The 15,756-nt window shown below is 44.6% G+C and overlaps 1 protein-coding gene across 1 annotated transcript; it reads right to left on the bottom strand.

Annotated features, from left to right (window-relative positions):
* Positions 1 to 1,211: 1,211 nt before the first annotated feature.
* Positions 1,212 to 10,047, bottom strand: shha (sonic hedgehog signaling molecule a). Its single transcript, XM_076721563.1, has 3 exons — positions 9,393 to 10,047; positions 5,090 to 5,351; positions 1,212 to 2,991 (listed from the first exon to the last, which is right to left on the bottom strand). The coding sequence occupies exons 1-3, from the start codon at positions 9,690 to 9,692 to the stop codon at positions 2,312 to 2,314; spliced, it is 1,242 nt and encodes a 413-aa protein (XP_076577678.1). The 5' UTR covers positions 9,693 to 10,047; the 3' UTR covers positions 1,212 to 2,311.
* Between the last annotated feature and the right edge of the window lie 5,709 nt (positions 10,048 to 15,756).

The following is a 15,756-nucleotide window of genomic DNA, read 5'->3' as shown; positions in this document are numbered from 1 at the left end:
GACCCGGGAGGAGGAAATGGAATTCCTGCTCATGTCGCTACAGTGTTCAGAAACTCAGGTTCAGTGGCCCCGTTTACCTTTGATAAGCCTGGTGAAGGATGGGATCACTTCTGTGATTCTGATTGGAAAAGTATGGTGGATACTGAAAGTTTTCACATTATTCACTCGTATTTTTGTGTATTTTGCTCATTCGTTTGCTCTTCTGCTTCCCACTACGAGTGCATTTATCCAGTTTGAGGCGCCAAACTGAAAGCCAGTTTGTTCTTTCGCTGCACAGATGTGCCCAAATTAGCTAAAATGGTAGCTAACCTATGAATGGCAGTAGCTGCAGCTTCCTGTCTGTGAGTGGAGTCAGTTTTCATATTATTTCCACCTCTAAGCTGTAAAATATATTCCAGCCATTGCTAGTCAGCACTACCTGCGCTCCACCACATGGTGTCGCCCTTGCACAACTTAATACAGGCAGAATCTGATGCTGTAATCAATCTCAGAGATATGTAGCCTTCTAATACCTCAGCACACCTCAAGAGGACAAAAAAAAAAAAAAATCATCACTAAAACCTCCCTATTAAGTGCTACATGCACACTTTAAGTCCCTGTGAAAATATTGGAGGATTATAGCGATTTGTTAAGACTCACAAACGTGTTACAGAGCTGTGATTTCAACAAAGGCTGCGTTTTCTTCCTTTGGACCGGACTGTCAGTCACTGATGGAGCAGCCTGACCTCCAGCAGCAGACGCCGAGAAGCGTTTAGGGCCAACAAACACGCTTGTGTTTAATTTGTCTGCGAGGTAGAAGTTATTTGCGGAGGGCAAACCTCGTTAAATTCGACATGGGCGCTCAACATTTCGCAAGCACGCAAAAGGTAGTTCAAAGCGCCATATTTTCCCCATTTTGGAAAAGCCAGCAAACAGGGAGAAATTGTTTGCGAGCGCTCCCAGTAGACTAAGCCCGCTCAATTACCCTGTAAAACATTTGTTATATGTTAATTATAAGCAGGCGAAATGCAGGCTGTGCTCGGTATAAAGGAGAATTGGGCCAAAGGGGAACTATCACCACAAGCTGAGCTGATTTGTTAATCAATGAGCTGCTCCAACAGCTGATCTAAGTCCTGAATTTGGCCGGAAAATACCTCATAACGTCCTCAAATGATCCTCTTTGTGTTTCCTGTGAAGCTCAGTTCAGACAAAGACATGTAACAACTGCAAGTTTGAAGATTTTCTTTATCTCATTTTGTAATAAACATATAAATAATAAACTCTAGACATTTTTGACGCATCGCCCTGTTATGAAAGTTAACTGGTATGGTATGGCTATATAGACTATCCAAACTTTGCATCTGCCGCAGGTCATTTCTATAAAACTATTTCCCTATTACAAAATATGAAAAGAAAAATACATTTTAGTACATTTACAGGAGTTACTTATTAATTTATTTAACGAAACTGTTTCAGTACTACTTTAACTGTTACTGAATTGTCAGAATCTGCATTTAATATTTTTCTCAGAAGAAAACAGAAAAATAGAAACACAACCAAAACAAAAAAAGAAAAAAAAAGCAGAGAATGCAGACATGAGGCAGAATATCTGTCCCTCTCCGACAACTTAAACGAACAGTTTCCAAAATAATAAAAATCTTAATAAACCAAGCAGTACAAGATTTTCCAATACTTTCCCAACTACTGTATTTAAATTAAAATATATTCTCATATCTTACACTATTTCAAATAACGAAATGTGATTCGGTAGCGATCTGTCAAAATCTAATTTACAATTCTGTGTATAAAAATATAATTTATGGAACCCCGCGAAGTTTGTTCTCCCCAAAATATAACAGTCAGTTGCACATATATGCACATATGAACATTACAACCTGTCAGAGTTAGCTCCTTTCTACATGGTCTCCTTTCCTCTTTGCGATATTTTTTTTTCTTTTTCATTTTTTTCGTCTTTTTTTAACATATTTTTTTCTTCTTTTTTTTTTTTGCATTTGAGATATACAAAAATAGATTATGCACAATTTGCCGCTCACACCGTTTCAGAATCCATTTGTGTGACAGCAGCGAGTTCACATGAGAATAAATTATTCAAAGAGAAACTTTTTAAGGCTCCATTCATTCTTTGAAAGGGGATAACATGGAAAAGTCACTGAAATAAATATCCCAACTCCGCTGGGGCCTTTGTCTTGTTTGTTTGTTCGTTCGTTTTTTAATTATTATTATTATTTTATCTTTTTTTTTTTTTTTTTAATCTACTGAATAGTTCGTGTGTCCTACATTTAAGTCTCGTTCTGCTCCTGGAGTTGAGGTTTCAACTTGGGTATACTGACATCCCGAGTGGATGGATCGAGTGGCTGTCCAAGAGCCATGTTCCTAATTGATAAAGGATCTTGGAGTACCAGTGCACTCCGTCGTTCTGTGCACTGACTTGAGGCTGGGAACTGAAAAGCAACGAGGACACCCAGTGGGCGAGCCTGACAGGTGCCAGGGCCCAGTGCGCCAGGACGTGGTCTTCGATCACTGCGTAACAGGACGCAAGGACCTGGTCCACCACGACGGTCCCCTGCACGGTCACCGGCGCAAACGAGCCCTCGTGCTCTTGCGTGTAAATCCGTTTTACGGTCACGGGCTCGAGCCGACTTCGCTCGGCGTCGAACACGAACACCTTCTGTCCACGCTGGACTTGGCTGGCGAAGATTGCCGACATCCGCTCCTCTCGCGTGGAGTTGTGGCCGACGAAGAGGAGGTGCGCGGCGGTGAGGGTGATTTTCTGGCCCGAGTCGGTTTCGATCACGTAGAAGAGCCTCCTGGTCGTCGAGTCTTGGTCTATGAACATGATGAAGTCGGTGTAAATCGGGTTTCCATCGTCATCTGCTGCCAGGACCCTGTCGCCGGTTTGGAGGTCTTTGACCGGCTTCTTGGTGCCATCCTGGAGGGTGACAGTGGAGGAGCCTGGGAAGCAGCCGCCTGACTTTGCTGCCACTGAGTTTTCTGTTAAAACAAAAGATCGTGTTATTAAAATCCCATTTTGTGCCTTCTGCAATGTTTATTAAGAGGCAGAACCCACTGTGGCACTGCAGAATTATTAAAAAAAAACAGCCTCAAGACACGTCAAATGCGCAAAAGCAGCGTTAGCTAAAACTTTTAAACACTGTCAGGAGTTCAAAATAAATAAATCACAGGTGCTTTGAGCCACCGCCGTTCAGGACCACCGCCCCATTCAAAAGCCCATTCAGGAACCTTCCTTCTTTTCTCGTGCTTGTATTTTTCCTGCCGACACACATCATGGTGGGCCATATGCATTTTGCATAATGATGCCTGTCTGCTCCTCCATGCCAAATGCGTATTGGCTTGGCCCACGTTGTCTGAGACGAGAAAAGCGAAAGCCTTGGCTCATCTATTCTTAATTAAAAAAAGAAAGAAAGAAACCAATAAAGAGCAGGCATTGTTATTCTAAATCAGCTTGTGGATCGAGCTACTCTCGGTAAAGAACACTTACGCCGTTCCCAGCTACTCTTCCCATATTTACTCAGGTGCAGAAACCTCCATGTGACAATTCACACAAATAGGCGACTCACAACTACTATTTACCCAGTGGAGCCACTTTTCCAAGCCTCTCGAGTTGTAGATTTGAATTTAAATGAGGGCCCGGACTCTTAAATGCTTTCTGTTGTGCAACATCAATGTCCCCTCTTTCTACCACCTCTCCCTGCTTTGTTGTCAGTCTTGATGACAATAATTTTGGCCTTGGTGGAGCTCTTCACATACCAGTCTCTAGGATCACACTGTCCTGCACACAGAAAAGGGGGTTTCCTACCCAGAATTTGGGGCTTTTAATCTTCTTTTAAGATTCCCGAGCATGAAATAAGGTGACAACTGAAAACCAGATTTAGCCCAACCAATTCAACATTGTTCAGCCAAATCCTTTTGGTAAAGTCGCATGACCCCCAATGACACGTCGGCCTGGCCCATACTCTGATCTCAAAACGTGTGTGTTGAATGATAAGTAAGGGATTTATCAATAAAGTCTGAGCCCAGAAAAAGAGCCACGGTTCATCAATCAGCGAGAAGAAATGTGTTCTGTGCGCCATAGGTGTCCTTTAGCGTGCAGTGAAAGCCTGAAATGTTATTTTAACCAATGAAAGGAGCTCAAATGAAGCTTGTGTTAAAATTTAAAAGTGGATCTCAAAGCTGAGATGGATAAAAATCCCCCCAAATAGCTTTAACCAGCAAGTTTTCTCGTTTTTCCGCCATATGATAAAATCCAAAAATGTACCAAATTCCCTAAAAACGTCATAATTCCGAGCATTTCTATTCTGCTGTCCGCCGGTGCGCCAAAATCCAGAGAGGACAAAAAAAAACCCTTTGTTTTTCTAGGTCACACCGAGGAGCCTTGTTAGATTATGATCGTGGTTCCCACCAGGAGACAGTGTGGGGCGATGTAAGATCAAGAAATAAGCTGCATGGGGAAAAGCTGGGATGTGGCCATACATCAGTCACAGAGACAGACTTCATGAGAGAAACACCGCGTCAAAAGGACCGAACACTCCAACATTTGGTCTGTGCGCGCGATTACCTCATCAGACAGACACAGTGTCCACTACAAGTTCTTGTGATTAATCACTGATTGACAATTTGGACATTATTGATGATCATGAAATGTGTAGTTTTGCGATAGAAATCAATCAGCAGATGTTATGACACGTTTCTACTGTCGCGGTTTGTTTGTTGGAGCTCTTAATTGTTGATTGGTGACTGAAATCCGTTTTTTTTTTTTTTTTTTTTTGGACACTGTCATGAGATGACGCATGAAAGGCATCACCTTCGTTTCTCTCTGACACCTTCGTGACTGACATCTGATTTACTTTTCCCTCACAAACAGCTGCACCAACTCTGATTTTGAAAGTCTTCTCGAAGGTGAAGCAGGACAGGAGCCTCCCTGGGCTGCACCTGCTCTTTGGATGATTGCACTCGCACCTGACGGGAAATGCGCACTGGTGTTATCTGGTTATTTTCTCCGCCACAGTGCGCATGACCGCTTTTCTCTGGGCCCATTATGATGGGTTTTCCTCTCATCTCGCAGCCATACCTGCTTTCACAGAGCAGTGGATGTGTGCTTTGGATTCGTAATAGACCCAGTCGAATCCGGCTTCCACCGCCAGCCTGGACAGAGTGCCGTATTTGCTCTTGTCTCTGTCCGAGGTGGTGATGTCCACGGCCCTGCCCTCGTAGTGGAGCGACTCCTCGAAGTGGTGTCCGTCCTCGTCCCAGCCCTCGGTGACCCGCAGCTTCACCCCTGGCCACTGATTCATCACTGAGATGGCCAGAGAGTTCAGCTTGTCTTTACACCTCTGCGGGAAGGAGAAATGGACCAATTAGTCACCTGTTGTGTGTCATGGCTTGCAGATATAAGATGTCCGTGGATAAAATGCGGAAAAGTCTGAATCTAGAACAGCAGTTTCCATCAAAGCCTTTCTTATATTGGCACGTTTTTCTGTTGCCAAGAGTAGCAGGTGCTCACAACTGACTAAAAATATATCTTTTGGTCAGAGAAATAAAGCTTTAGACCGCATGCGCCACACATGGAAGTTTTTCTCCCCCCAGAAATAGCTGCAGAGATATCTGCTTTGCTGGCTTGATCTCTGCCGTCCAGTATAGCGATACCATTAAAAACCACACCTCTCCATCCCCACCTGACGCCCCTGATTCCTCCCAGCTGAGGTGAAACACTGGCACTGAGCTGCATCCCCGGTGCTGAATGTGAGCTTACATTTCTCAGTGTGAGCAGCAGCGTCAGAGGGCACATCTCGGATAGGAAAGCTGCCGATGAAATATTGATAAGGCACCGCATTCGCTTCACTGGCCTATAACATATGGGTCTTTTGGTCTTGGAAAGGTGCGAGCAGCGTCCCTTTCTCTCAGAAAGTGTCGCATTGAGCACAACATGCATCATTACAAATTCATGAGCTTGTATTAGGCCACGGAATGAGCGAGTCCTTTGTTGGTTGCAACTTGTTTGTTTTCTTTAAATCAATAATTGATATGCAGATGATATGAAGATGATCTTCAAGAGCAGCTGCTGCCTTAAAATATCTGGAGTTTGTCCTATGAATAAATCGTCGCACCCCAGCCTCTCCGCGCGCTCAATGAAGATGCTTGGCCTTCTCCAAGACAACTATTCTCGACACTCAACCAATATGTCAAATAAAACATCACAAAGAGTCTTTTCACTCCAACCGCGGAGGGAAACTTTCATTATTCCTCTCCTGCAAAGTCTTGGGAAACGTGACATGCCTCCTTAAGTCCGTGTGTTTTGGCTGCTGACTGACAGACTTGTGAAATATCCAGGGGTGGTACGGGGCGCACAGAGAAGCGTCTGTGTGTGACCCACTGTCCTCTTCCCTTATGGACAGCCTGAGTGTCCTGAACCAAGAATGTTCACACAGACCCCAAAAACTCGTATAACAAAAAAAGAAAAAAAGAAAAAAAAAAGAGCTTCCACATATATCAGTGGGTGTTTTATGAGGATATCACACTTGTAGAATGTGTTGAATAAAAACCGGCCCCCGAAAAACCTCCCACATTCTGAGGAGGATTGTCGGAGTCAAGAGCCGTAAAGCTTAACCTATTTATTAATTCATTAGGTCGTGTGCCGCAAATCAAGCCAAATTCTGCTCAGCCACCGTGAAGCGCAGCAGGGCGCCCTAGACCGGCGCTTTGTGCTCGGGGTAAAGTTGTTCAACAGCCTCCCTCTTAATCTTTTCACAAATGATTTGGTTAGAGGAAACACTTATCAGCTACCTGTCAGTGCAAACAAGCCGCCAGCTCATCTCCTTTCCGACGCGTTTGCACTGTGGGCAGAGACTGCAGGCTCCCAACAATGCTACACTGCAAGAAACACAATCATCCACGTTTAAAAGCCGTTTAATCTGGTGTTGGACCTTTTCTTAAAAGTGCAAAGCAACCTTTGCCCGTGTGGCTGACGTGGTTTCACAGGACAAATCAAGTATTTTCTCTACATTTTCTAATTCTGCTTTACAAGTTGTCTTTGAACAATGAAAGTTCATTGGAAACACACTGATTAATTCCAGCACTCACTGCTCCACAAGAGAACATTTCCACTCATACTGAGATAAATCATATTTTACGACTGAATATGAAACAACCCTGTGGATTAGATGGATAAGATTGATGCTTCTGCTCATCTCAGGCCCCGTCACTCCGGGAAACACTATCTGTAAATGTCTAAAACGCCACTGCTGGCAGCGTTCCTTGGAGTGAGCTATGTGTTACCAGTTAAAGGAGTAGACGCTTGTTGAAGCTCTCCTTCAAGTATCACGTCTTATAGTCTTGGCTAGACCTCAGTGAATTGATTGATAAGCACATATCTTGCACACGCCTAAGGGAGCGACTGCAGGCACGTGCCTTGTTTCATGTGCGACTCCAGCTTATATTTTCCGAAACGTAAGATAACGAGGAAAGTCTGCTATATTCGTGCGTAAAACTCCGTGCGTAAAACCCACAAGATTCATGCGTAAAGCCGCGGAACAGCGCAAAGACCGTTGGCACAGCGTAAATCCCCATGTGATAATGCTTATGCCCCTGGCAGAGTCGCCTACAAAACAGCTACAGTCTTCCTCTTTTGGATGTAAATACCCGAATTTGATGGCTTTGTAATGTCACGAACGATAACGACAATCTCACCTGTTTCAACTTACTGTGGCCTCCCGCTAACCAGAGGTCATAAGTTCAAATTGCGTTTCAGACTCAGTGAGGGGTGCCTTAAGAGCGCTTTCATGTTCGTGTCACACTTCGAGCCTGTTGTTGTGTTTTCTGTAAACACTCGGATGCTGAATGGAAAGCGGATGATGAACCAGAAGCCACAACTATTGACCCTTTAATAAAGTCTGTAAAACACAAATCAGCTCTCAAAACATGTTATTTTAAGGACCCTAAATAGACAAACTTCATGCACAGGCGCAATATATAATCAATTTTTTTATCTGAGGCACTCCCGCTTCTTTTGAATGATTTTCTACTGAGCCGTAAACACAACTGTTTATACAGCAGGTGGGGTGTTTTACTCAGATTAAAACCTTGCAGACACCAATATTCACAGAAATGAAGAGCAGTGAAATCAAACTGATCCCCTTTTCGCTGAAGACCTTGGAACCTCCTCGAGGATCCGTGGGGGGGTTCCCTGAACCCCAGTTTGGGCATCACACCCCCACGCGCCCATAATTTCATGCTCTGTGTGTATGAGAACCTATAGGTGCATCTCAGAGGCGGTGTGGGGAGGGCTGAGAGGGACGCCGAGACCGCACGCACAGTGAATATTTCATCGGAGCTCGTGCTCATGCATGGTGCGAGGCACGGGTTCAGGGACTCCGGCGCGCGCCTGGCTTCATCACCACCAGCACCACCACCATCACCACCGGCATTTTATTATTACTGAGCCAATATCACCCAAGCGCCTTTAATAATTCACCAGCCTCTGAGTGCTAAAAGTCATGCTGAAGAGACGCGGCATCCTGCAGCCTGGAAAGAAATCAAGGCTGCATCTCTCCGATGTATTGTGAGCATCGTCTTATCTGTACGGATCGAGCTATGAGCTTTGGTAACTAACTGCCTACATGAGGATGGAGTATAAAAAAAGATGTCATCATCCATTGCAAGCAAAGCACCATCACCCCTGTGCGCCTTGCTCCTATAATTGACCGAGTCCCACCCATTTCTGAAGTCCTGGTAGTGTCCAGAACACTCTCAAAGAAATGTCACTGTTTTCATGCACTGATGCACACCATGCGAAAGGCTAAATTACAGCAGCCTGTGCGAGAAAATGTCTGATTGAGCCACGCCATGCCTGAATAAGCCCGGCTGTTTGAAGCGGTGCGCATCAGCAGCTCCCCGTATTCATGGCTGGAATAAAGAAAAGGCGCTTAAAACAAGCTGCAATGTTGAGCTTAAACAGGCATCAAATGCTGAATGTGCTCGCGAAATGTAAGGCAACACGAATGCGCGCCTGTGAAACAACAAATAGAGCCTCACAAAGATACAAATATAGATATGAGGAGAGGGGCACATTAATATTTTAAATACACTGTCACAATCATGAAGGCCGAGTGTCCTGACTGTCCGCCTGCACATCACTTCTCCAGCTGGATTTCTACATTCGCTTCAAGCCTGCAGCCTTTGAAAACTCCCATGCTGCTGCATAAAGCGCATCTGCTTTTACAGTGAAGTTAAATGGCTCAGTGTGAAGAGTTCAGCAGCGGGTAAAACAGACTTCACTTAAGGTGCGCAATCAGTCTGACAAGGAGGTTGTTGCAGTGCGCAGTGATGGTGCGTTAGGAGACGGCCAGTGGGGGAAAAAGGTTATTCTGTCTCCTTACCTGAGTCATTAGCCTGTCGGCACCGGTGTTCTCCTCATCCTTGAATATGATGTCTGTGTTATAATTGGGAGTCAGTTCTTTAAATCGCTCGGAGTTTCTTGTGATCTTGCCTTCGTATCTGCCGCTTGCCCCGAGGGTCTTCTCCGCCACGTTGGGGATGAACTGCTTGTACGCAAGAGGTGTCAGCTTCTTCGGGTGTCTTCTCCTGCCGTAGCCCCTGCCCGGTCCGCATCCCATCCCAGAGGACACCAAGGACAAGCAGATGAGACCGACCAATACGATTCTGGTCCAGAGCAGCATTTTTGTCCTTTAAGATCTCAAACGAGTCGCCGCTGCTATCTCTACCGTCTGCCTCTCCCGGCTCTCGCAATGTCCTTGTCTCCTCCTCTACTTCGCCTTCGCCTGGTCTCTACTGTGGCAGGTGCGGAAATGAACGCCTCAGACAAATGGTAATAACGGGGCACATCGAAGGAGAGTTTAAAAAAAAAAAGTAGTGAGGGAATTAAAAGCCACGGGATCTCTAGTCGAGCTGCAGCCGCTTGTGTGAGGCGACCGCTTTTACTGCTTTGTATTATAGCACCGATCTATAGCAGGGGAGGGATTTGATTGGCTCGCCTAGACAAACCCTCCTGATGTTATCCCACAAAAAAATCTTAAAAGATTTCTTCCACCTGAGGGTTAGCCTGTGTTGCGGGGAGGAGGGGCTGTTCCATGGGAAAACATCAATTATAAACCGTCTTTTTTTTTTTTTCACCCTCCCATTTTCCAGATTTCACAGGAAAGGCAGGACAGACAGGAGCGCTTGCACGGTGCCGGGCTCCAATCTGAAGCGGTGTAGTTAGGTGAAGTGATTTCAGTGTGTGTGCGGTGATTGAACTGCGTCTGGGATAACTTTCCGCACAGATTGCATTTCGCAGGAGAATAAACCGGCCCGTGGACGCGCACTGCGCACGCATGTGCTGGATGTTTCTTTTCTGTGACCCCGCAGCCACCAAACAGATGAATGAACAGAATGAAGAGTTTGCTCACTGTACGAATGATTACTTCAGTGGCTTTGAATTTGAAATTCGTTTAAGTTTCTCCGCATGCCAGCGTGACTACACGCACGAGAATGACTTTGGAGACGTTTCGCACCATTTGGGTTAATCAAAGACTAAAGAAATTTGAGGAAACATGACGGAGTTGTGGTTTCACGCCACTCAAACTCAATTAAACTTAAAAACAAACCTACATTTATATCTGTACAGTGCGCCCACTGTCCGCCCCTTGTTGCGCCCCCTCCTTTTTACGCATCAGAACATATATTAAATGATGATTTCACCCGATTCATTTTATCTGTCCTATACTCATCTAATTACACTACTTACTGTCACAACTCGGACTCACACCATGAAGCAGACTCCGTATGAATGACAGATTTACAGTACAATAAGGCTTTAGAGAGTGTATTCCAGGCAGGTCCGACTCATCCAAGACCCTTTCTTATTGTAACCAGCCTGTTTAGTGCGTAAAATGTTCTGCGTGCATCTACTATGGATCACCCATAGGCTCTCCTACACACCGTATCTCTCCCAAAGTCCACCTCATTGACAGATTGAGCCTTTGTAACCACTGCATTTACTGGCCACAGTAGTGTAACTTTCTCTGTGCTCTCTCCTTTAAAGGAGTGAGGGGGGGCTTCCTGCACTCATGACAGCAGTAACACCCAGCACTGACTTTCCACTTACCGGGGTGTTAAAACAGATTTCATTTCAATCACCAAACTTCCTGAGTTGTTTTTAACCCGGCACACACTGATAGTTATATTCCTGTGATTAGAGCTAATTAAGAAATGTTTAAGTGATGGTGTTGTTGATAAAAGAATGCATCGCCATCACACATAAAACACGACCGTGTCCGCATTCAAAGCATATCAGACAAAAGCAGATATCCTAATTGTTTCAGGAAGTCAAATTATTTGTGTGATAACAAACCAACTGTTAGAGTAATTACAGGAAGAGGGGCTGTTTTGGGGCAACTTTAGCTCTCATCACACTGACAGTGTGGCACAGGTGCTCTGAAGTGAGGACAGATATGCCAGCCTTTGGTGTGGCTTCAGTCTCATTAAACCTCACTCTGGCTGACCTCCAGTCTGGTTCAGTCTGTGCCAGGCTTGTGGCACTGCAACCAGGGCGGGTGAGACTACCTGCCGCTCGCCGAGACCATGAACATCAAGTCTCGGCCAAGAGATGGCTTGTGCACTTGGCACACTGCTGGGCAACCCCGACCAAGATATTCTACTACCAGTGATGGCTGTAGGTCTGAATATCACTGAATTCCCCCTGTTTTTGCTAAATGTCATAGAGATTCTCAAGATGTCTTTCTGCAGAGGTGCTGTTCAAACACAGAGCTGACAGCAGTGGTGGTGCCCTGAGGGACACTGGAGGCGCTGTTTGGCCCCAGGTCAGAGTCTTGGTTCAGGTGTCACAGCTCTGAGATAAAACCTGGCATGCCACACAAACGCCTCAAAACCGCAGAGATGGGAGGAGATGAGACAGCAAGAGTCCATAGAGGCCTCAGTCCTCACATCCAAAGAAGGATGAGAGTGTAATAAAAATGATAATAAGGATTATGAGTGTTATAGAGACTTTAAGGGGTCCTCTGTAAATGAACCAAGTGACAAAATGTGATGCTAAGTGACATGAATAATGCAGAGATTGTGATGAATAATGCAGCCTAAAGAGCAAGGTGTGCTGATGTGAGAGACTGGATTTGAACTTGAGTTTCTCCCACAGAGGAAACCAGCCATCTCTCAACCCGGCCTGGGGCAAATAGTATTTGCAAACATTACACTTCATTGTTTGGTTTTGACCTCCTTCGGTGCCAGATGGGTGGAGTTTTGCGACTATATGCAGTGGAAATCACAGCAGACAGTTTAGACAATTAAACAAAGTATCTCAGGTCATTCTAGTATATGAACTTCTGTTTGAGAACTTACCTTGATACTGTCTAAAAAAAGCTCTGACAGCTTAAAACAAACACTTCAAATACTTGCAATACCTGCTTATTCCACTTCTGGACTAGAACAGGGTTACTCCTGCTCAGGGTGCGTGCGTGCTGGGATGTAAACAACCTGAACGGGTCAGCAGACAATCGTAGGGTTAGCACACAGACAAGAACAATATATTCAAACGCCTATGGATAATTTAGAGTTTGCACTTCATCTTCAAAATAGACATCTTGAGTTTGACAGGATTTTATAAACCCAAGAGCTAAACCCCAAAGGAGCTCATAATCCAGCAATTTAAGTTAGAACGAGCAAACTGAAACTGTGACAGCAACATTATCCAAGTTTTTTGGAAGCTCTGTTGTATAAGCTATCTGATCATCACAAAGCATAAACAAAGGCCTTTACCAAATAAGCCGCTTCCAAAATCCCGTATGTGTACTGCTGTGTGACATTCCTTTACTCTTTCATGTGCACTGACCTTGGTTTTGCATATTGAGGTGACACAGCAAAACAGAGGCTGATTTTATGAAACAATTCTGCAGGGATTGAGGGCATTACACAATTCATATTAAGAAGCCGATTGCATGTGATGGCTAATCCAGCATGAGGCGTGAAAACGGCCAATGAGTCATCAGTTTTTGGCTCCTTCTGTGTCACATAACAACCTGTAACCCCCCCCCCCCGAAACACACAGACCTCCCGTAAGCCTCTATCCAGTCGGAGGCATCTACATCTGCTCGGTTACTCTTTCTTTAAAAAGCTCCCTCTTCAGCCTGACATTCAAGGGAATTAAGAGATATGCTTCGAATCAGACTAAATCCACACCCATGTTTGATTTCTTGTGCCACAGTCTCGATCAAGCACGAGCGAGATGCAACTAGAAGTGGTTGAGCGGAGTTTTACCAGTTTAAGTCCCCCCAATTACTGCTTTAAAGCCTCCTCCTGTCTGAATGTTTTGTAACATTGTTAGACGGATTAAAACTACAGAATAATCACGCACAAACATATAAGTAGTGTCAGGCTTTCTGTGTTGTTTTCCTTTGCTGCAAATAGGGTTTCCTTTCTTGCAGGCAAACAGAAAGCCAGCCATACCACAACTCATTGTGGTTTTCTCTTGCAGGTGGGGTCCGCATTCAAACCTTTATCCTGTTCTGAACTTTTGACAAACAGTTTATAGCACGGACATGCTGTCGTCTATCCCGTGAACATGTGTACTCTTTTGTCAGCATAATAAAGTTTGAATAATCTTCCTCTAAATGGTTTATCTAAGCCGCACGCATCGAGCATTATGAAGAGGTAAAGAGACAGAATTCATCTGAGCAGATTCAGGTGCCCTGAGGCTACTCTGTCAAGCACAATGGAAATTTCACAATACAGTATCTGGAATCACAGCCCTCAGCGTGCCCCGGAGTCTGTAAAGGCATTTTATTTGCACTCTCCAGCCGCTCCCAATACTTAAACATTAAACGCCAAGGCTAGACAGGCAAAACCACTTTGAACTGCAGTGCAGGGTGAACTCAGTGGGAGGGGAAGGAGGTGAGTGAGTGGTGAGCAGGGGGCTGTGTGTGTGTGTGTGTGTGTGTGTGTGTGTGTGTGTGTGTGTGTGTGTGTGTGTGTGTGTGTGCGCGAGCGAGCGATACTCCACCAGGTGAGTCAGCGCTGGCCGCCGTGCAACACCATCACAATCTTAAGCAACGGTGACGGAGAAGGGAAGGGCTCGTTCTCACTGATATGTACATGCGGCTGTTTACTTTCTGACGTAACTGAGTGGAAAGAATTTACATCTAAACAAGTTGTTTTGTCTGTCGAGAGTCAGAAAATTCTTCTTTTATTTCTAAAAGACAAAGGAGATTATGCCTCTTTTTTCTAAAATGGCTAAAGTTGTTCTATGGTTCCATCCGTAACTGTTCAGAAACACTGTAAATAATCATCTTAATGGAATAGTTTGACATTTTGGGAAATACCTTCATTCACTTTCTTGCCCAGAGTCAGCTGAGAAGATTGATACCACTCTTGTGTCGGTATGCTAAATATGAACCTACAGTTAGCTTAGCATAAAGACTGGAAACAGCAAGTTTGGCTCTGTCTTGCTGTCAGCGTGAAGTTGCCAGACCACCAGTGGAGACTCCAGAAAGTCACAGCTTCAGGCAGCAGTAGTGCTGCGCATAATCCTCCCAAAAAAACCACAACCTGTCTTCTTCGCACCTCAGTTATGGTACAAATCAGATACACAGGATTTTAATGTTAAAATTAGTGAGCTTTAGCACATAGTCAGGCTAGCTGTTTCCTCCAGTCTTTATGCTAAGATAAGCTAAGCTAAGATAAGCTAAGTTAAGCTAAGCTAAGCTAAGCTAAAATAAGCTAAGCTAATCATCTCCTGGCTCCAGTTCTATATTTAATGTACAGATAAATGAGTGGTGTCCAACTTGTCATCTTCATGTGGCTGATTTCAGGTCGCTTTTGTCCATAAATGTCCTGACAGTTTCTGGGGAGAAACAATAATGAGTGTGCGTCTTAACAAGTTGATCTGTCTCTTATTCGAGCCCCAGAATGACATTTCATGAATGGATATAAAGTTGGAGGACTCACAAGAGACAGGTGGTGAAGAATGGCTGACACCACCTTTGTTTTTTTTGTTTGTTTTTTTAACCAGAAGTGACCATATTTGGACGAGAGGGTGGAGCTGGGGAGGATATCCGTCGCTCCACCTCAATCCTGATTAGATCTGAATCGGACTGAACATCGTGCTGTAGTGAAGACGACTTGAAACTATCGATTGAGACCACAAACTAATTAGGAAAATGTTTACTGAGGCAACAAATCAAGTGAGAAGTAGAGTCATTTTCTCATAAGCTTCCATACAATCACACTTCTTCTTGCAACCAGTGGCGTCACCCCCTGCTGGCCATTGAAAGAATGCCGTTTTAAGTTCTGTCCACTTATTACACTGTCTATGGTAGAGAGACATGTTCCAAAAGCCCTACACTTCCCATAGTGCACCTCTCTAGCATCTTGTCTTACACATTCCCCGCCTGGTAAATGCCCACTACTTTCAATAATTTCTAGAAAGTCTGTGCAGGAACTAAGTGATCTCACCCTACTGGCAGAATTAAAGGCTGAATGTGAGCTCCCATGCCTTAATAATGTAATAATTTGCATGTCTGTTGTTACGCTGTTAAATACGAGAAAAATGTAGCAAGGTTAGAGGAAACAGCCTCAATCAAAACATCACCGGCGACTCCAAGACATGATGTTGTGAAACAGCCTACAACTGACTGACGTTCCGATATAATCACACTCGTGTGAGAGTATCGGCAATGCAAATATACTTCTTAGTGATGAGCACTCTGCTTCAACATGATCTCCTCAGCATTC

This window comes from Chaetodon auriga, chromosome 21 (assembly GCF_051107435.1).
Source record: "Chaetodon auriga isolate fChaAug3 chromosome 21, fChaAug3.hap1, whole genome shotgun sequence".
NCBI classification, from domain to species: Eukaryota; Metazoa; Chordata; class Actinopteri; order Chaetodontiformes; family Chaetodontidae; genus Chaetodon; species Chaetodon auriga.
Note: the sequence above shows the minus strand (reverse complement) of the source record. Positions and strands in the feature narration are given on the sequence as shown.

What these genes read in the sequence shown, in the direction of transcription:
- shha (XM_076721563.1), bottom strand. Translation starts at nt 9,692, where the DNA reads ATGCTGCTCTGGACCAGAATCGTATTGGTCGGTCTCATCTGCTTGTCC. An exon ending in CCGACAGGCTAATGACTCAG is followed by an intron (nt 5,352 to 9,392) that starts GTAAGGAGACAG and finishes TCCTTCCCGCAG; the next exon opens with AGGTGTAAAGACAAGCTGAA. An exon ending in CCACTGCTCTGTGAAAGCAG is followed by an intron (nt 2,992 to 5,089) that starts GTATGGCTGCGA and finishes TTGTTTTAACAG; the next exon opens with AAAACTCAGTGGCAGCAAAG.